General features: G+C 34.4%; 1 protein-coding gene and 1 long non-coding RNA gene across 7 annotated transcripts; one reads left to right on the forward strand and one right to left on the reverse strand.

Moving 5' to 3' along the window:
* The first annotated feature begins 1,326 nt into the window (after positions 1 to 1,326).
* Positions 1,327 to 9,042, forward strand: LOC114320679 (uncharacterized). Of its 5 annotated transcripts, none has more exons than XM_028267746.2 (6): positions 1,367 to 1,575; positions 3,480 to 4,180; positions 4,625 to 5,788; positions 6,101 to 6,263; positions 7,436 to 7,984; positions 8,830 to 9,042. In XM_028267746.2, the coding sequence occupies exons 2-3, from the start codon at positions 4,114 to 4,116 to the stop codon at positions 5,743 to 5,745; spliced, it is 1,188 nt and encodes a 395-aa protein (XP_028123547.2). In that variant the 5' UTR covers positions 1,367 to 1,575; positions 3,480 to 4,113; the 3' UTR covers positions 5,746 to 5,788; positions 6,101 to 6,263; positions 7,436 to 7,984; positions 8,830 to 9,042. The 5 variants fall into 5 exon arrangements, with proteins under 5 accessions (XP_028123548.2, XP_028123547.2, XP_082770584.1 ...); XM_082914457.1 differs by having other exon boundaries at positions 1,401 to 1,575; positions 4,625 to 5,946; XM_028267748.2 differs by lacking the exon at positions 3,480 to 4,180 and adding an exon at positions 1,705 to 1,770 and having other exon boundaries at positions 1,403 to 1,575.
* Positions 9,043 to 15,464: 6,422 nt separating this feature from the next.
* LOC145819558 (uncharacterized) lies at positions 15,465 to 18,003 on the reverse strand. 2 transcript variants are annotated; one of them, XR_014360311.1, is made up of 2 exons: positions 17,596 to 18,003; positions 15,465 to 15,864 (listed from the first exon to the last, which is right to left on the reverse strand). It is a non-coding gene; the product is annotated as an uncharacterized LOC145819558 (long non-coding RNA). The 2 variants fall into 2 exon arrangements; XR_014360310.1 differs by having other exon boundaries at positions 15,465 to 15,871.
* Between the last annotated feature and the right edge of the window lie 3,771 nt (positions 18,004 to 21,774).

The raw sequence follows: 21,774 nt of genomic DNA on the forward strand, positions 1-21,774 counted from the left end.
TGCATTGTACGATTTGTATCTTATGAAAAAGATTTTTATATTTTCAAAAGAAAGTAGGTGTAAGAGAAAATAAAAAAAATATGCAAAGATAAATGAGTCATAAGTTTTGTTGCGGAAGATAACTCGTGCATCTTTGCAGCCAAAACATTTATAGTGATTAATTTCATTTTTCAAACTTTTAAATGTCATAACTTCCGATCTAGATGTAAATTTTTATAAAATTAATATTGATGGAATTTTATCGTCGGTATTTATCAAATAATATTTTATGTTAAATATGAATGAAGAAGAAAATTTTGATGAAATTTCTATGTTTGTTGTTTTGGGATAGTGAAATTTCATTGTCTATTCAAAAGGGAGAAATGAAGAGGGTAAATTTGAAGGACACTAGCATACTTATTCCGATTTTGAAGATTACAAATATCAAATTGACAATATCAATGACAAAATTATTTCATTGTGTTTGTTAATATCACATAACAAAATTTCATTTATCTTGGAAGTGAAATCTATTACAAATCAAGTAGCTTCCAAATGCCCGATCGTTAACCTTATTACATTAGGGTCCTCATTTGATATTTTCAACGTAAGTTATGAGAAACTAAGCTTATCAGTTTAAAAATGAATAAAAACATATCTAACAAATTCTAATAAATAGAGCATGACATTGGTGAAATGTTTTATAATGTTCACAAAAAATAAGCGTTAAACGATATAAATTGAGCTCAAGATGCATTATTTTTAATCACAACGAGATCATAGCCAATTACTAAACCAACAAGATGACATAGTCTTATCTTGTGTTTAGTGGTAAAGAGTGTCTAATTAACAATATAATGAAGGTTTATTTAAAAAAAAAAAAGGCTGTCGAGAATAAGATCATGATGGTTGTAATATGATAGTCGTAAGATATGGAGATAAATAACTATGTTGACAATGATTTTGTTAATAATTTAACTCGCGGCTCATATAGCCTTCAACACCTCCCTCAAAAATAAATAAATAAAAAATTGAACTAAGAAATTTTATTCATTAAAATTCAATAACAATTTCCCACCTTCTAACCAATTTTTTTTAATTAAATTGAACTCTCTAGGACTACATTTTGATAGTTGAAAATTGTACTTGGACATTTCCCCCAATATTTATATTCCTTTGGACAAATTAAAAATTTTCAATTCTTTTACATATTTTCCAATAGTTTAAGGATATTGGTTCCATTTCTTTGGAATGTTATGTTGGGTAAAAAAAAAAAAAAACAATTTCTGAAAATTCAGGGTGTGCTTGTAATTTTGAGAAACCTTGGGCAAGGCAAGCAATTGTCTTTGTTGGGCTCAAATTGAGTGGCACCATCAACATTCATAGCATAAATGTGAGTCATTATCGTTGCTTGTTGAAACATGAGTCTCTTTCTCTCTCTCTATCCTTTCATTGAATCTCAACACATTTTCTGTGACAAAAAGGCTCAAATTATCGATATCCGCATTCGTCTATGAAGCTTTAAAACTTGCCCTCTTTATATACATACATATATTACCCTTTTCAACGCCCTTGTTTTCCAGCTTATTTGATCAGGTAATTTTCTCTCTTCAATTGTGTATTTGTATCGCTTGATCTTTCATGAATTCTCAAGCACGTTTAGATTCTTCATTTGAATCCCTTTTTTTTTTTGTTGGGTTTTGTTTTTGGGCTTTAAATTGGTAGACTTAGAATGGATTGGACGGAGGGGAATATACCCTGCATGCTTCTGTTGAAATTTGATCTTTGAAGGTGATCAGTTTTCTGGGTTTCCAACACTTTATCATTTCTGTTTCTTGGTCTAAGTGTATTTGCAAAGATAATCTGTCATTGGACATATATGCACATTGATTATATATACACAATGTGGGTGTACCTAAAATTTTCATTGTGGGTTAAAATTGGCCATTATAGATTGAGTGGGTAGTTACAGAAAAACATGTGCTTCAATTCTTAACTACAGATGGGTAATTTGGGAATAAATTATGTGACTCAAAAGTGTAAAAATTCGAAAATCATTTAGTAGTTGGTTACAGGAATTTTAGCAGATAACAATTTTATGGGCATTATTGGAAAACAAAAAAGCATGAAAAACCTTCAAATTCTGAGTTGTGTGCTTTATATAATAATATAGATAGCATCGATATTGATAAGTTATATATATTTATATGTATGCTTACGAGGCTGGTATCTGAATTAACAGTTTCTTTCTTGAATATGTGTGTTTTAAAAGTCTTGTTGATGGGGCTGTGAATACTGTCTTTCCAGTTGCAGAAATAGTGCCCCCCCCCCCCCCGCGCGCGCGCACACACACACACACAAACAAACATTAGTTACACAAAGTTACAAGTTAAATATAATACTCAGGATTAATCCGATGCCGGTCTTGGAAATTGCTGATTTAATCAGCAATTTTGGTTGGCCAAACATCTGATACTTACTTTCCACTTGCTATATTCTTGATACATTGTGCATGCTGATTGGGTGTACTTGCTTGTTTCTCGGTAAGTTTAGTTGAAATTCTTTGAAATAAAGTAATTTCGATGTGCACCTTTTGCAGTTAGATTAAAAATGGCCATGTAATAAGTGTACTAATAAGGTAAAAATATATAGTTAATATTTTGTATGTTAACATCTCCATTGTTAATAATGTTTTGGGGAATCAACTTCATTCTACTGTGGTTGATAAATAAGTCTTTTGCTTACTTTTCATAAAATCATCATATAGTGTTGAATTATTAGGATACAAAAATAATCATGTAACTGAAAATATATTATGTGGAAATTACTAGTAATATTTATTTAGCAAAAATAATAAAACGGATTAGAAGTGTAAGGGGAAAAATATACTTTGCTTGTTGATGATGAGAATCGAATTCAAAAGATGACTAGAGCCACTATGAACTTGAGATGTACAAGAGAAAACAGTGTTAGTGGCCCGACCGTTGGTTGGCCAGGGGCATTTTGACGCTTCTATCAACCCCCATAAGAGAATAGGTAGCAATTGAGAGGCCGAGTAATTGACCAAAGCATACTTTAACCCATGGAGTTGCAGATGTATATATGGTAGAGCTTTTCTTGGTGATCAAGTAGGTCTAAATGCTTCCCAGGATGCTCTTTGGAATACCCCTTCTAATAGATTATTCTTTTTTTTCGCCATTCTTGTCATTTCTTTCCATGCCTTGTGGCACGTTCTTGACTTAACCAATGAGATTATACCATGCAGGTTGAGGTAGGCTCCACGTTCATTTGAGCTAATTTTTACCTCCCTCATTTGCCCCCAATTTCCATTATCTTTGAGCCAATAGAGGAGTGGTAGCTTTTTTTTGTTGCTTTGATAGATGACCATGTATTGCCGTTTTTGGTTGAAATAGCATATGACTGCCGGGCATTGCTACTACATGCCCGCTAGTCTTTGAGATAACTCTAATTAGTTGCCTTGATGTGATGTTTGAGTGTAGGGCTTTTGTAAAGAATGCCTACCTGAGCTAGGACTTTTTTCAAGAACATCTAATGAGTACTAGGACTTAGTCCAAGAATGTCTGGTGAATGCTAGGACTAAATCCAGAGATTACCTAGCCGTGCTAAGGTTTACAGACAAAATGCCTAGCAAGTGCTAGGTCTTATTCCAAAGAGTGCCTAACTGAGTTAGGACTTATACATGGAATGCCTAATCAAGCTAGGTCTTATTCCAATCCAAAGAATGCCTAGCTAAGCTAAGGCTTTTTTGCCTGTGTCCCTCGTCCTTCGAAGAGACGCAATTTTGCTTGGTTTGACTGAGAAAATCCTCACTTCGTCACTTCCATGCCGGCCAACATAGTTGTTCAATTCCATCCCGGTGATTTTTCTTGATATGCTTGACAACTTATCTAGCCATGGGGTAACCTATCTAGCCGGGGAGTAGCCAATCTTGTCGTGTTTGGGTCCATTTGACCATGCTTGGGCCTATCAAGCTGCATTCCAGCATATCTAGCCTTGTATCAGCCTATCAGCGGCACTTCGGCATATCTAGTTATGCTCCATTATGTTGAGCGACATTCTGGCATATCCAGCTGTGTCCGGTGGCCCATCTAACACACGGTGGTCTATCCAGCCATGTCTAGTGGCCCATCCCACAAGGTGGTCAATCCAGTCGTGTTTGGTGGCCTATCCAACCAAAGTGGTAAATAAATTTCATTGCTCCCTCTCATGCATATACTATTTTGGTGCTGAAAAATGTATCTGTTACCAAGTTTTTTTTATTTATAACTTAAGAAGCATAGTGAAACTTAATAACAATTCTATTAGTCAATATATTTAGTTATTGAATTCATATGTAGAATTAGTCAAGAATCAAGAACATTAACCATTAAATTCATATTATTGTACATATAGTCTTATATAAACATAATTCAACTGCTTTGCTGAAATTATTTTGACATTGAGTTGAGTTATGTGCTGTGTAGAGGAATGTGTTTGTTTGCATGAAGGTGTTGGCCTCATATGCGTTGTTCAAGGAATTTCTTACCAAGTATAACTGCATGAAAAAGCCTTTTGGTAAAATTGACTAAATACCATAAAATCCAAAAGTTAATTATGTCAATTGCTTTTATTTTATTTTCCCCAGCAATGAGGAGAACAACATATCATAATGTTTCGTCACGAGGCCACGACCTATGGCCTATCAGGAAGGCCCTTACATTGTCTGATGTGGATATCACTCATCCATTTCTCACTCTACCTCGCCAACCAGTTGAAGACCATATTGTTGTGCATTTGACACCGCAAGACCGGGACCATTTGAGAAACGTAGAGCACGTGAGTGTTAATGCCCAAGATGATGATACTGGCGGCATGTATGTGATGAAGCTAAAGTGGCGTGGGAGTTATTATAATCTAATTGGAAAATGGGGCAAAATTGTTCGAGGAAAGGGGCTTGATGTAGGGAGGGAAATTAAAATACGATGGGCTAATGGATGCTTACACTTCTCCGTTTCACCACAGCAAAATGTTGTAATACCACAAATGCAGATTGTTGCAGCACCACAAGAGCCACAACAATGGCCTATTACGAAGGTTCTGACATTGTCTGACGTGGATATCAACCACCCATTCCTCCCTTTGCCTCGCCGACCAGTTGAAGATCACATTCTTGTGTATTTGACACCGCAAGAACGAGAACTGCTGAGAAATGAAGAACAAGTTAATGTGAATGCTCTAGATTATGATACCGGTGAACTATATGTAATGAAGTTGAAGTGGCGTGGAAATTATTATAACCTTATTGGGAAATGGGGAAAAATCATTCGACGGAAGGGACTTGGTGTTGGGAAAGAGATCAAAATACGGTGGGCCAACAAACGCTTACACTTCTCAGTCCCACAAGAGCAGAATTCTGCAGCGCCCGTAGTGCTGGATCAATGGCCTATTAAGAAGGCCTTAACATTGTCTGATGTGGATACAAATCATCCATTCCTTACTTTACCGGGAAAATCAGTTGAAGATCATATTCTCTTGCACTGGACGCAACAAACACGTGAAAAGCTGAGAAATGAACGGCAACTTAATATCGATGCTCAAGATTTTGATACTGGTGATCTTTATGCAATGAAGTTGAGGTGGCGTGGGAGTTATTACAATCTTATTGGCAAATGGGGAAAAATTATTCGAGGGAAGAGACTTAGTGTTGGAAAAGAGATTAGGGTATGCTGGGATAATGGGTTCCTGCTCTTCTCGGTTCCGCAATAATATCTGTACTAATGATGAAGATGTTTCACCAAAAGATATATTGGTCAGTTGATGCCTTCATCTGTTTCTTTGTTTATTTTAGCGCTTTTTGAGGCCCTATCTCCTGTGCACATGGAGGAAGGATTTCAAACTAAGACTGGAGATGGTTTATGTTAAACCTTATTTTGAGACTGTATATGCTTCTTCTTAATTTTGTTCATGGTAAATCTTATTTAGAAATAAATGATTCTTTAATATATATTTTTTTAAAAAATTGTGAATTCTCTCCTGTTTGTTTCTTAGCTTTGGTTAATGAGTTTGCAACTCTGTAAGATTTTGTTGTTCTGATGTTAAAATGTTTATCTTGTTGTTCCAGAGTTTCCTGAAACCATTTTTAGTTGAGACTAATCCCTGTGGATGCATACAAACATCGGCCAACCATGTGCATCAGGCAAGCTCAAGAATGAATCTAGTTGCCGAGCTATTACCTCAGCGGCCCAGCCAACTTGACTGCCAACATGGTTTTTTGGTGTTGAAAGGTTATTCACTAGAAACTCATCATAAGTCAATTCCATATGTTATTCTGTGGTATGAAACAGTTTGTAATTATATTTGACTTAAAAAAATATAATAAAATGAGATTTGGAAAGTACATCCGCTGATAAGTTACCTGGACTTGGAAATTTCCTCCAGAAGGTTGTCTATATACAGAGAGAGCATTGTAACTGGATTAGCAACATCATGGAAATTATTTTATTTCATGTTTCGAGGTTATTTAGCGAACAAAGTTTACTTTTTATTGCACTATGAAGACTCTCCTGTGGCTGTTTATTTCTCATCTAGGTTAGGGTTCAAGGGTGGATAATCCCCAATAGATCCCAAGGCTCTTCTTTATTTATTTTTATTTTTTTAAACTAAAAGTTGTCTTCTAGTTCAGAATTTATCTCTTTAATAACCTTATTTTCTATGACAAAAATTGGCTTCTTCTTATCCATCCAGTTGTCTGAAGGCACTCTTGACACCAATGTTCGATGTTTGAGCAGTTCTGCATTATTTAGGGACAATGCTTCATCTTAGAGACATGTATGCTTGGAGTTCAATGTGGTAGGAAATATCAAGGAACTTGTTTAATACTCAAAAAAGGTTGCATCCACGTGCCGTGCACATAGTAAATATTACTATGATCATGTAGGAATTATGTTGCTTCTAGGGTTGTATCTCCGGTGAATGCATGAGTTTGCAAATCAAGGACCTTATTAGTTTGAAGAAAGAGGAAAATAAGAGAGAAAGGGATTGGCCTGGGTGATGAGGGACTTCCTTAATAGATGTGATGGCTGGGTTCAAGTCTTACCGTTGCGCAATGCAGCTTTCTCTTTGCATATTTCCCTCCTATCGGTTGAAAAAACAGGAAAATAAACTGTAATACGATTTGTACTGATCTCTTTTTTTCATATCTTTGCATGCAATGTTCAATTGCATCTAATGCTTCTTCATCGTGCTTTTAATTTTGAATTAATTTATTTTGAAGTTTGGCAATTTATAAGAATTAGCTTCTATTCATGTTTGCAACTTAACTAAAATTGAGGTTTTGTAGCATACCTTCACAGATCATTGACTTCTGTTTAAAAAATGTATCTACTGCTTACATTACAGTGCTGGTCATGTTCATGGCCCATGGTTGACACTGCTAATATCCAAGTCTTGTATTCAGGGGACTATTCTCATGACAAAGCTTGCATCTCTGTACTGCTGAAACCCAACTTACATACCACTTGAATCATTGAACAACTGAACACTTGTGATCTTCTTCAACCCTAGGACGCGATGAATCGATGTCAAGGTGCCAAATGACTTCGTTGATAAAGAGCTATTGGGTGTGCTATTTCGGTGGTTGAAGTGCTTGTTGGCATTGCCTAAGTAATGTCTTGCTCTGTTTGTGCGCTTCTCTCCGTCTATTGAGTTCTGAAAATTTTCTTATAATTGAGTCCACTTAAGGTTTCCTACTCCATCTGCCTTGTTATGTGCAAACGAAGTATTTCAATGATGTCTTTCACCATCCCAGCAATCCCGAAGTCAGGTGTCGTTGCAAGTGCTACTGTGCTTCAGAGCTGCTTGTTGATAGCCAATTGGCATTGTGGTACGCTAATTATAACAAAAAATGATCTTTATGGTCGGGATTCATGTGAAAGTGACGTTGAAGAAATCATCTGGTGATTGGATGGATGCTTGCCTTTTTTGTTCTAAATGCTTCACTCAACTTGTAAGTTCATATTTTCTTTTCAATCCTCGTAGATTTTGTGTGAATTTTACTATTTTGAAAGAGTTCATCCCTTTCTACAGAATTTATTTTGTATGGGAAAGCTTATCACAGAGTTTGCTAGCTGCAATCCCGAAATCTTTACCCCTTAGCAACAACTAATGTTGAGGTCTAAGAAGCACGGACATTTTTGTGATTGAAGTGTGTTGTGTCCGACACTTGGCACTCTTCAGACACTTCTAAAAGTGTGTCCGATACTTTTCCAACACGTCTTAATCAAAAAATCAAATTCATAATGTTGGACACTTCAAGGGCACTTCAATAATACCTCTTGAACCCTCTAAACACGTCTTATGAGATGAATCCCTTCAATGTTCTATATTCTTATAATATAACTTATGAACACTAAATGTGTTTTGAAACATATATAAGATTACATTGTTTTATAATTGTCTTACGTTTTTTATAATGTAATTGTTATGTGAATAATACCTTGTTTTCAAGTTATGAAATATATAGTTTTTTTAAAGTAATTAATGTTATCTTTCATATTTTTCATTATCTTTGAATAAATTATTTGTATATATGACATAATATATTTGTAAAAGTATAAAATTTTACAAAAAAACTTTAAATGTCCATGTCTCTGCTACTTGGGTTGAGATGTGTTTCAGCCCCAAGAAATTGGAAAAAAATCATCTGAGGTTGGCCGAGATAACTCCCAATCCAACATCACTGCAGTTTGCAGATTTCCCATGTGATCTGCAGCTTCTCATTTTTGTTCATGTTAAATTTTATTTAGAAATGTACAAATCTTAATCTAATGTCTCTGGTGCGTGATAAAACAGATACGTCAAATGGGCGAGCAGTCTTCATCGCCTGAAGTGTTGGAAGTTCCTCCATTGTACTAATATTTATGTCGGGAAGGTAACAGCTAATCTGAGTTTCAGAAACACATGTACACACTGTTCAACTGATTGTACCCATCACGAACTCCATATCTACTGTGTTCAAATTGGTCAGAAAACTTCCTAAATAAATTGAATAGGAATGTTGAAAGGAAAATGCTAGAGGTCCCAAATTTTCTACCAAATAAATGACCAAATGACTCACATGGGTGTGGGGTCCACAAAATTGCGGACCCCCACAACCATATGAGACATTTGGTCATTTGTTTGGTAGAAAATTTGGTCTCCCTAGCATCACCCATGTTGAAAGGTTATTCATGTGTTCTAGTTTTGAGTCCTTGGATGCGAGCCAGTGATGTTAGTGTCGATGGCTACGCCTAAGCTGCACGTGTTGATAAGCAGAGCAGAGGTTGTTCCTTGTGCTCTCTGAACTTGATCCTTGGAGTGGAATGATGGTCTTATGCTCTTTGAAGTTGATTCTTCTTCTATATGCAAACCTGTCACAGAATTAGATACATCTCTCTCACATCAGTTCTATGAACGGTTTGTGTGGGATTCACCTCACATGAGAAAGCTTCGGTTCTGTGATTGGCTTGTGTACGTAGACTTTTTCCTGCGCATATATAGTTCTGTCCCTTTTGTTTCCTGTTGTACTTTTTTAAAAAAAAAATAACTTCAGTGGTTGGTTTTGAGTCCATAGATGTTAATACCATTTGTGCATCAAGTATATCAACACATGAACATGCAAGGTAGGGGTAGGCGCGGGTCGGTTGCGACTACGGAACCTCCAATCCGGTATCCGTCCGCCAGATTGGCGGATTGGAGAAAATCAACCCGCATCCGTCCGCCAATTCGGCGGATGTGGTTGAGCGGATTAGCGGTTTGGCGGATGGATGCGAATCGGTTTTGCGGTTTAAAATTTTATAAATTTTTAACATAATTCAACTTGTGTACTTTCTCAAAAAAAAAGAAAGAAATAAAGTATTACAGTCAATGACTTAAAAAAGTATCGCAATCACTGTATGCCTTATTTGAAGAAAGAAAGTTTAAAACTTTAGAATATCACGATCACTGTGCCTCATTCACATATTATAACCACAGTATGATTCATCCACATAAAGTATTACAATCTGTGATTCTTAAAATATAATAACAATTCAAACCACCAAAATCATGAACAGAACAGTAGTAGAGATTGTATGTCTCTGCATTGTTACATCTACATATGTTTTTGAAAACAAAAACCAATCAGTATATATCATATTTTCTATTTATTATTTTTAGATTTAGATTTATAAATCAAAAAATATAGATAAATAATACATTTATTTTTTCAATTCAAAAAATATATTCAAGTTGAAAATTTTTTTTCAACAGAATATTTAAACTATTTTTCAATTGAAAACACAAACATAATATTTAAACAAATTAAAAATACAAAATCTTATAAATTACTAGGGGTGCTCGTGGTTTGGCGGTTTGGCGATTCGGTTGCGGTCAAATAAATCTCAAATTCGCCATCCGTCTGCCAAATTGGCAGATTGGAGAAAATCAATCCGCAACCGTCCGCTTGTAATCACACATCCGTCCAAAATGCGGCGGATCGATTTGGTTCGGTCAGTTTTGACAGATCGGTATATAATGCAAGGATGTGAGTGTCTGTGGTTGGTTGTGCATTTTATTTGTCATAAAGAGTGCTACAAAGGGTTCTTTGACTTGATCAGTTTTTTAAAAATCAAAATAATTAGTATACAAATCAAATTATTTCTCAAACTACTTTAAAATGTGGTTAATAATCACATTTTAAATTTAAAAAGGGACAATTGACTATAAATCCTCTTTTCAAGTGAGATAGCTATTTTGTTTTTGTTTTATTATATGGACATAGTAATTCGAATATGTTGGTGTAAAGGACATTTAATTTCAGATATGCTCTTCCTTGGTATTAATGAAAAATAAACTTGTGTATTTTTATAATCTCTCTAGTCGCAGCAATCGGTAATTATTTTGTTTAATAACCAGGGTTTTGGAGAACCAATTTTTGGCGACAGTCAAGTAACTATTTGGTTACTATTATCTAACGATTTTTTTAGTGAAACCATTTATTTTCCTCCAACCGTGTAGGTAATTGAGCTTCACTAGCTTTTAACTTGAAAGAATAAATAATAATTTTTATATTTTAAATGATGATTAGATTGAAAGTTGAGATAATTTTTTTATTTGGAAGTGTAACGACATAAATATTAGTATTATTTTTGAATTTGAAAATGCACATATCCTCAATTTATGAATTTGAAAATGAACAGATAAATTCAGCTCCATTTGAATATTTGAGAGGCTCTTTGGAGAAACAGAAAGGCTCCGTTCGGTGGAGTCTTCAAAATCTAGTTCCACACTCACTTTTGAGTATGGTGTTTGTTTAGGGTTTTCAAATCATAATTCTACACTCATTTTTCAAAACTCAATTCAAAACATAATTATTACTTTTCAAAACTCATAACCAAACACATAATTCAAAACTCCATTCAAATCAATATTTTAAAAATATTTTAATTTTGTTAAGATTTTAAATATTTTAATATTTAAATATGTTACGATTTTTTTAATTTTTTAATTTTTTTAATTTTTTAAATATTTTTAATTTTTTTAATTTTTTGAATATTTTTAAATATTTTAATTTTTAAATATTACGATTTTAATTTTTAAAATTTTAAAATATTTTATAAAAATAAATTCAAACTCTATTTTATAAAAATATTTTTAAATATTTTAATTTTTTTGTTATGTATTTGGTTACGATTTGAGTGTAGAGTTGTAAAAGTAGCATGGAGTTTCGAGTAATGTGTTTGGTTATGAGTTTTAAAAATAATTTTTTAATTGAGTTTTGTTTTATGTGTTTGGTTGCGATTTGAGTGTAGAGTTGTTTTTAAATTTAAAATATTAAAATTTTAAATTATTTTAATTTTTTGAATATTTAAATTATTTAAATTTTTACGATTTAAAATTTTTGAATATTTATTTTAATTTTTTACTTATTAAATTTTTTAGATTATTTAAATTATTTAAATATTTATGATTTAAATTTTTTGAATATTTATTTTGAAAAAAAATTATTTCCTTCGTAGTATTTTCAATTAAAAAATTGATTAATGTTAATTTTTGTTAATAATAAATTTTTTTAATTGAATTTTAAAAAGAATTTGGTTATGAGTGTTGATCAAAATTTTCAATAATGTGAAAGTAATGTGTTTTGTTATGAGTTATAGCAATTTGAATTAAATTTTGAAAACTCTTTTCAAAACTCATAACCAAACAAATTTTCTTACTTCACATGTCAAATCAAACTTTCAAAACTCAATTCTACACTCAATTCAACACTTTATTCAAAAACCATAACCAAACAAATTTTCTACACTCAAATCATAATTCTAAAACACACAAACTTAAAATACAACTCATATTCTCAAATCATAGTTACAAAGCTCTACCAAATGGAGCCGAAACATTCCACTTTGTGTTCTTCGCATAATGTAAATACTTGTTGGAAAGTCGTGGACGGCTTTGTCGGAAAGTGACAGTGACCCTCGGCAACATTGATGTGAGACAGTTGCGGTTTTTATATTATTACTTGTAATATTTTGTTCGAGATTATTATAGTTAATGTTAATAAAAATGAATTAATTCACATATCTTTTAATAATTGATTTTAATATGTGGAATTTGTATTTCCCCATCTTTGTGTATTGTTTTAGACCAATCAATATGGATGTATTATTCATAAACTTAAAAAATGTGTGAATAAAATTTTGACCGACTTACATGTAGATTTTAATATGTAAATTTATTGTCTAATATGTTCTGTGAAAATTAATGATATTTTTCATCAAATATTATTAAAAAATATCATTAATTGTTAATTTTTAGTGACAATTTAAAATTTGTCACAAAAAATGTCACTAATTATAAGTTTTAGCGACGGTTTAAAAAATCGTTATAAAAAAAATTATTAATTTTTAACTTTCAACATAATTTAAAAAGTTCATCACAAAAAAGTCACTAATTATAAGTTCTATTGATAATTTATAAAAACAGTAACAAAAACTATTAATTGTCAATTTTTAACGACATATGCAAAAAAATAATCACAAAAAATTATTTTTAACGACGATTTTATTAAAACTTATTTTCAATTAATTCTGATAAAAATAAAATTTAATTATTATGATCTATTAGTAATTTATTCTCAAATTTTTTAAATTATAATTATTGTAATGACTAAGATGACAACATGACAATAGGGTGATAGATTTGTAATGTTTGATCTCTACCCCCAATCATATCAAGGGCATCAATTATGCAGGATGAATTAATTTTGTAATCTTAAAAAAACCACTGCTGATGAAAATGAGATATGACGTTATATATTTGCTAAGAATAATGCTTGGGACCTCTTTTGGGGGGTCACCCCCTCACCCCCTTTGCCACGTGGTAGGGAGTGATTGGAGGAGCAGGAAAAAAAAGAAAAAGAAAAAGAAAAAATAGCCAATGAGAGAGAGAGAGGGTCAAAGGGGGTGGGGGGAAAAGGGGGATGAATCATTACTCATTTGCTAATCGGTTCTGCTGGGTAGCTCGAAATGAGCTACCCCGAATGGCTCGAAAATATGTTTCACACGCTTTAAAAAAAAAAAAAAAAGAAGGTATAACAATTAAAACACAAAACACATTAGAGAGGAGAGGAGACGACCGAGCGCGGGAAACAGGAGAGCAGACGACCGACCGACTTGGGTGTTCGCCGACAACTGACTTAGGTAAGCTGAGACAGTGAAACATCTTCTCCGACGACTACCACCTCTGTTCGAAATCCCTACCGCCATGCATAGGAGATTTGGTAAGTTCCTCTTCTGATTTTTTTTTGCATTTGTGATAGGTGCAAATCTATTGATTTTTGTGATGCATTTGAGATGTCTGCAATGGTCTGGGCTTTTTTTTTTTCATTGGTTGTATGGCCAATGTTTTGGTAGTGATGCATTCCAGGTGTTTGATGAAAGTCCACATAGAGAAATTGTAATTTTGTTAATGAAAATAGTAAATTCTGATGCATTCATGTATGAAGTGGGCATTCCAGGTTTTTGTATCAATTATGATGCATTCCAGTTTAATGAAATAGTAAATTCTGATGCATTCTATGAAGTCAAAATTATGTTTATTGCTTGAATGTGATGGGAATTAGTTTAAATTTGTGAAAATATGGTTTTTTTTTTCAATTAGTGAGGCTTTTTTTGTGTACAAAATGTGAGGGGTTTTGGACGTACTTGTCATACAGTCTGGTTTGGGAGGTGAAAGAATACATGGACTGAATTTCTGTTAATACACTCTACCTTTTAACTATCTGCATTCACTTACATTTTCTTTTATGTCTGTTTACTGGTTATGTAGACTGAATTTTTGTTTCAAGTTATATGCGTCAATGGACATTGATTCAAATAATCCTTCATTGAATGGAAGCGAGGAAGTTGAAGAACTGGAAACGAATCCTTTGTTTGTGTCAATGCTGCATTTTTTTTTTTGTTGGAGTCAATGCTGCTGCTGCATTTTATTAGAACTACTTTGATGACTTTGGTTTGACTTTTGTTTGCTGCTGCTGCATTTGTCTTGTTTTGTTGGTGTGTCAATGTTGAACAAAATTCATCTACTGCTGGTTGAACTCAATGTTGCTGCTACTGCATTTTGTAAATGAATTTTGTGCAGCAGCAGCAGCTGGTTGAGCTCAACTATTTTCAATCTCACAAATTTTAATCTTCTATTTTCAATATTTTCAGGCTTTATTTTGATTTTGAATTTGTTTTTGTTTTTTTTTTGTAGCTTTGAGTCAGTTGGAGTTAGGAATTTCATGTTCTACAAGAAGCCCAAGATGGAGAATGATGCTGCCATTGATGATGAAAAGCAGAGGATTGACAGGAAGGGGAATGGAGAAGTTCTGTTTGAGGCTTTAATTGTAATAAAATAGAAGTTCTATTTTTTGTAACCATTTTTTCCCCTTGCAATAAAATAGAGAAGTTCTATTTTTATTTATTGTGTTTATCAATTTGGAATTTTATTTGTTCTTATATTTCTTTGTAATGGCTTTTTTGGAGAATTGGCTATTATACTAACAGCTATTCATGGTGAAATTGCATGGAAATTAGATTCTAGAATGTATTATTTCTTTCTAGATGTTCATGATTGGATGATTTTTTTTTTATTACACTATAGAATGAAATGAAAGTAAAAAATATCTTATCAAGTATAGTGGTCATATAAAAGGTTTAAAAAAAAAATGCGAAAAAGGTGGTGAGAGAGCATATGTTTGTTCAAGTACACAACTTCAATGAATTTTGTGTAGCTGCTACATTTGTGTTGTCACAATGGCTGCTGTTGTTGCATTTTTTGTATTCTTGATAAATTTTATTCATGTTCAACAGATATAGTCTCTTTGGAGGCTCAAATGATGTTGAATAGATATATTGAAAGACCAAAACAAGCCTAAAACTGTTGAAAAACAGCTCCAGAACAAGTCCAACAGTAACATAAAAAAATTGAATTTACAATGACAACATATACCTGTGACAACATATATCCACAATCCATGAGAACACGACATTCAATTCATGACAATATTGAAAAGATAACATATATACTTGATCCATCATGTCCAGTACATCCATAAGTACATCCATAATTACATCCATAAAATTCCCCAAAACCTAAATGTTTAACTAACTTACATTATAAAGTACAAAATGACGCAGAATACAATCACATAAATCATCGCCTTGAAATTCTTTTCCATCCTTCGAAGCCTTCTACCATGGTCATGAATTTTAGTGTCCATCTCCGAAAGCGTTGTCCTTACATCATTGAATTCCTCTGTCCTTACAGCTTTATGAAGTACAGTAATGGAACAGATTGTGGAGGTAACGTCCTCATCATCATCGTCTGCGAACTTGAAGTAATATATATATATATATATATAATGTCTTGCAAAAAAAAAAAAGAAGTGCAGAATAAATAGATTCGTAGCCCATTACAAGATTGTAAGAATCCAGACTTGAATTGATTGATTACAATGAAAATTATAGAAATATAGAATGAAAAATCAATAAATGAATTGGAATCGTGGATCAAAACAAATAAATGATGAAAAATCAATAAATGAATTGAAATGTAGTGGTAATTTTGATTATCAAAAGGTAGTGATTTAGTTATGAGACTTTACTGTGTAATTTGCCCGTGATATATTATGTGTATTGTAGCATTATTGGAAAATCTAACATAATTTATAATCTAAAGGCCGATGAATTTACAGACTTCGAAAATAAAATAAAAATAAACCAAAACCATTTGGACATTTTTCCATAAAAATACGAAGCTTGTGTTTATGAGGAATTGCTTGCATGCTGTTACCTTAGTGTCTATGCAAAGATCTTCCAAATATTTATCAAAAAAAATTCCAAATAAATAATGTAAATTAAACAAAGAATACAAAGTAAGAAGTAATGTTTTCAATGAATAGAGATGTCACATGACCAACAACGTTGAGCATCATCATTGAGCCAAAAAAAAAACTTATCTTTTAGTTTTAACTAATCCAAAAAACTATCAAAAGCATCTTCAAAGAACTTATCTTGGGTTTGTGGGTTTTCTGGATTTTAACTACAAAGATAAAAAGATGAAAAAAAAAAACATATGGTGTGATTGCAATTTATGCATACAAATCCAGCAATTCATTGTTTACCTATTATTCTATTCATCTAATTTGATGAGCCTGTTAATTTGCATAAACAGATGCAGAGACTCACATCTGGTGTAGTGTAATAGACCCTACTCCTTAATTGGTGTAGTGTTTTCCCCAAAATAGTGTTTGAAATTCCTTTTTCTTAAATCCCTATGTTAACTTTCCATAGCTTCCATAATCTCAGATGTGCTTGCTTGCTGTTAGTCAATGGAACTCTCCAAAGAAGTCATATGCATAAAAGGGGATTGCTTGCATGAGTTTTATATATACTTGCTTGATGACAAGGTGTGAAGCATGAATCAGTGTGAATAATGAATCAGTGCTAAATAGTCAATGGAACTCTCCAAAGAAAAGGATGAGAAATTTTTATCTTCTTCTATGAATAATGAATCAGTGCTAAAGTACTTTCAGTGGACAACAAAAACCATATATATCTCATCTTTACAACTTGATATTATAATTTTTTAGGACATGGAAAAATTATTCTATATTCTTGGAATAATATTTAGTGTCTTTACAGCTTGCTGTTGTCATGTTTGATTATACTTTCAGACATTGTATCAAATGGACTGCCCAGAACTTAGACAACAACATGTAAAAAACTTGTATCAAACACTGCCCAGACATTGTATCAAATGGATTGCCTATAAAAAAATTACCTGTTCATCACTGCCCAGACATTGTATCAAATGGACAGTGTTGAAAATTTTATTCATGTTCAACAGAAAATTTCACCAGCAAACTAATATATAGCAGCGAAAATCATCAATTTTTTCATTCAAACAGCAGAACATATATACATACAATACATCAGTGAGTTAGGCAAAAGGGAAAAACACAAAACCCCAATTTCTTGAATCAGGCAAAAGGGAAAAACATGAAACCCTAATTTCTTGAATCTTCAAACCCTAGTTTTGTGATGTCGAGTTTACCTGAGATTCGTTTTCAATTGGTCGGTAATCCAACGTATTACAAGTTTTTGGCACTGAGAGGAGTCAGATCAATGTAGTCGAATGAGAGGAGCATGAGATGAGAGGAGTATCCCGCTGACCACCAACTCGGAGGAGAATGACGAGAGTATGAGAACTTTCCGGTGTGGAGTCGGATGAGGTAGTCGAAGGAAGTTGGATGTTCGCGTCGGAGAGGTAGTCGGATGAAGAAGCGATGACAAGGTTTCAGGTGGAGAGGAAAGGAGTGAGGGGATGAGAGCGAAAGGGCTTTAGGTAGAGAATGAGAAAGTTTGAGCTGGAACTTTGGGTCTGAAGGACAGAGAAAGAGAAGTAGCGCGTGACTTGAAAGTTTCGAGCCATTTCGAGCCAAAATATTCGAGCTCTAAATCATTTTCCATTTGCTAATAAGAGTGGTGCTACAGAGCCCGAATGGGCAGCGGCTCGAATGGCTCAAAAAAAAATTTCCTAATTTTTTTTTTTTTTTTCTTTTCAGCAGGACGAAGAAAGGAATGAGGGGGAGGGGGAGGAAGGAATGGAGGGGGCCTAAAAAATGGAGGAGGAGGCAGCGGAGGCGACACAATCGGCGGAGGCGACGAGCGGGGCAGAGCCGACGAGGGGCGGAGGCGACGATCAGAGCAGCGACGGAGACGATCAGAGCAGAGCAGCGAGGCGGCGAAGGCGGAGGCGCGGCGATCGGCTATCGGCGACGGCGACGGCCTCTCCCTCTCCCTCTCCCTCTCTTTCTCTTTCTCTTTCTCTCCTCACTCACTGCGTATCAGACTGAGGAAGAAGAAAAAAAAATATCAAAACCCAAAACGACGTCGTTTTGGGTTTTGAGCCAAATTCGACCCACTCATTACGGGCCCTCAAACATTATTTTGCTAATAATGACTTAACTATAGAAGTTAAAACAAGTGAGACCAAAAAAAAAAAAAAATTACAATTACATAGTTTACTTAAAATATAAATTGTCTCGTCTAGTTTGAAAAATTATAAATATTTCATTATCATAATTTTTTATTTAACAGAATTAATTGAAAGATAAAATTCTTAACTATTTTCCTATATAATTATAACGATTCCGATTTTCCTTCCTTTGCTTATTGTATTCCGGATTTGGGATTCCGTCATGGTTATTGTTGTCTTTATCTTGTTTCCGTCTTTCAAATTCTTTGTATTTAAGTTTTTGAATGTGTTGGACAGGTTTGAAACAGGTTGGATGTGATTTGAAATAAATAGTTGCTGCCCAGATTTTGGTTTCTTCGCTCGAGCGAGGCTTTGGTCGCTCGAGTGAGCTTTGGGTTTTAGTTCTTTCGCTCGAGCCAGGGTTCATTCACTCGAGCAAGATTTGAGTAGTATGTCTTTGGCTCGAGCGAGCACTCTTTCGCTCAAGCGTGCGTCTGCGTCTTTTTTTGACCTGAAGGTTGTGTTTCTTCGCTCGAGCGAGCTTTCCTTCGCTCAAGCGAGCGAGGACTATGATTTGAGTTTCTTCGCTCGAGCGAACACTCTTGCGCTCGAGCGTGCTTCTGGATTGCAAACCTGAAGCTTCGCATTGTTCGCTCAAGTGACGCTTCTTGCTCTCGAGCGAGGTTCTGTTGTGTCTGGTCGCTCGGGCGACCACTCATTCGCTCGAGCGAGCCTCGAGTATATCAGTTCACAACAGCGTGTTTTTGCACACTTTTTCACTCTCTTCTTCCTTCAAACCCTAGATCCGGTACACTCTCTCTCTTAGGGCTGTTCGTATGAACCAAATACCCACCCAAACCGTCCGATCCGGACTGACCCGGGCTACCACGGGTGATTTCGAAGAGAAGAACGGTCGGCTGCGGTTATTTTAAACTAAATTTCACAAATTCACGGTCGGTAATGGTTTTTTTAAATATAAATCCGACGATTTCGACCCGACCGAAACAATAATAAGTATATAATAAATATTATATTTACATTGGGAGTATGCATAATAGTCTGTCATTGACTTGATAGAGTGGCCTTTCACTTTCTAAAGAGATTAATATCTCTTCACTTTATGTATCTCATAAAATCTTGGAAGACTCAAAATTGAAAAGTCATTCCCTTCTTTTACTCTCATTTGTTCCCACTCTCTCTCTTCTTTCTTCTCTCGTAAACCGTGGAAAGAACAAAAATGATGACTCTCTCTCTCTCTCTCTGTATTGTCTTCACAGTTTCTTCTCTCTCTCATAAACCCTAGGTAGACCAAAAGTTGAAGAATCTTTTATTCTCTCTCTTTAATCTCGTCTCTGGCCTTTCTCTTTCTCTCATTTTTCATCTCTTTCTTTGAGAGACAAAGTCATCTCTCCCTCATGGTTCATCTGTGTTTCTCTTTCTTTTGATGGTAATGATTGGGGTTAAGACGAGGCAGCTAGCAATAGCAATGATCTGCGATGGCGATGGAGATGGTTACAGCTACGATGGTGAGTCTTTCTCTTTCTCTCTCCATTTTTCTTCATTTTTTTTCATACGCTGTCATAGATGTATGTATGTGTGTATATGTATATATATGTATATTTATGAGTATGAGTTCAATTCAATATTTTACACAAAAATTTCTCATCTACTTAGATTTTCGAATTCGACTGAACCGACCGTCAAACCGTCTTATTTAATTCGGTCGATTTCGAACCACACTGTGGTCGACCACGGATCACTAATTTGTTAACCCGAGAGTGTCGGTTCGGCTGACAGGTAAAGGGTATATCCGAGCCAAACCGACCCGTGAACAGCCCTACTCTCTCTACATACGTCTTCTATCTACAAATACACTTGGTTCTTGGGTGTCTCTACCCAAGTCTCTTTGAAGAAAATGTAGAGCTTGGTGTGGGCTTCACGTTGATCTGAAAAAGTTGGGCTTTGGAGCACTTTGAGTTTATTCTCATCTTCTTCTTTGAGCTTCTACTTTGAGGTATGGATTTCTTGAGTTATATATGTAGGTTATGTATTGTCGTTGTTGATTTAAAAGTTTCCTTGGAAGATTAGTGTTGATTTTGATTTTGTGACCTAAAATGTGGAGTTTTCAAAATGGGTTTAATCCCAAATCATTTTACTAAATATTAGTGGGCTTGTTTAGTTATTGAACTCAAGAGGATGATTTGATGGGGTTTCCTTATGGGGATGGGAAAGGTTTGGTTTTTGGTGAAAACCCTAAAAATTAGGGATTTTGGAAGGAACATGGAAAGGTTCTTGAAATTCTTTTCTATCTTTGAATTGAAGTTGAATAGGTATAAATTTCATAATGTGTTTGCAAAATGGTAAACTTTCAATGTGTTGAGAGGTAGTAAATTGTTGTGAAAGCTTTACGTGTAGCTCTTGGTGAGACTATGTTGCTATAACTCGTGAAATGAGGAAATTATGGTATGAATGGATGACATGTGGTTGACTTGTGAAGGGAACAATGAAGAAATAAATGGGAAAATTGTGAATGTGGCATTATTGTAAAGGCTTTGAACATGAAGAAATGTTATGAATTATGGAAATTATTGCATTGCAAACCATTTCATTTATTATTGTGTATTGTGGTTCTCAATCGAAGGAATTTGCATTCATGACAGAAAATGATTTGTATGAGAAATATGGTAATGTGAATGGGGTAAATACGTGGTAAGTCCGGATAGGGAGTGTAGATGAACCTTGATAAGTTGGCCTGAGTGTCCTCGGTGAAAGACCAGAAAACCGCGCGGATAGGTGTCGAGCCTTCCGGTTAGCACCGGTAAAAATGACAGTTTGGTAGTTCTTGTTGAGCCTACTTGCAGACACCAGCCTAGGGATTACTAGTGTCGTATTTACCGCCCCCATTGAATTAATGTTGGAAGTTTGAAATTGATGAAATCATATGATAATATTGAGAACATGGTGATTTTGAAACAGTATATTGAAATGAATATTTTTCCTCATTGATTAACCTTGGCATAGCATTGCTTTTACATTTACTTTTGTGTTGAGGAAAAAGGCATAACTATATATACTTTGCGAGAATTCTCTATTGGGCTTTATGGTCACCCATATGGGATTTGGTGCAGGTAAAGATATTGTGATCCCACCGAGCTGAGGGCGTTGATGTATTTTGGTGAAGAGTAGTCTTGCCCTTATTTTTGTTGTGATATTTTTGTAAGCCAAGGGTTAATATGTTTGGGTCCGAGAGACCAT

This window comes from Camellia sinensis, chromosome 2, assembly GCF_055761805.1.
Source record: "Camellia sinensis isolate YWXY chromosome 2, ASM5576180v1, whole genome shotgun sequence".
NCBI lineage: Eukaryota > Viridiplantae > Streptophyta > Magnoliopsida > Ericales > Theaceae > Camellia > Camellia sinensis.

Excerpts from the sequence above, each read along its gene's own strand:
- LOC114320679 (XM_028267746.2), top strand. The coding sequence starts at position 4,114 with ATGTCTAGTGGCCCATCCCACAAGGTGGTCAATCCAGTCGTGTTTGGT. Across the intron at positions 4,181-4,624 it reads TGGCCTATCCAACCAAAGTG|CAATGAGGAGAACAACATAT; the intron begins GTAAATAAATTT and ends TATTTTCCCCAG.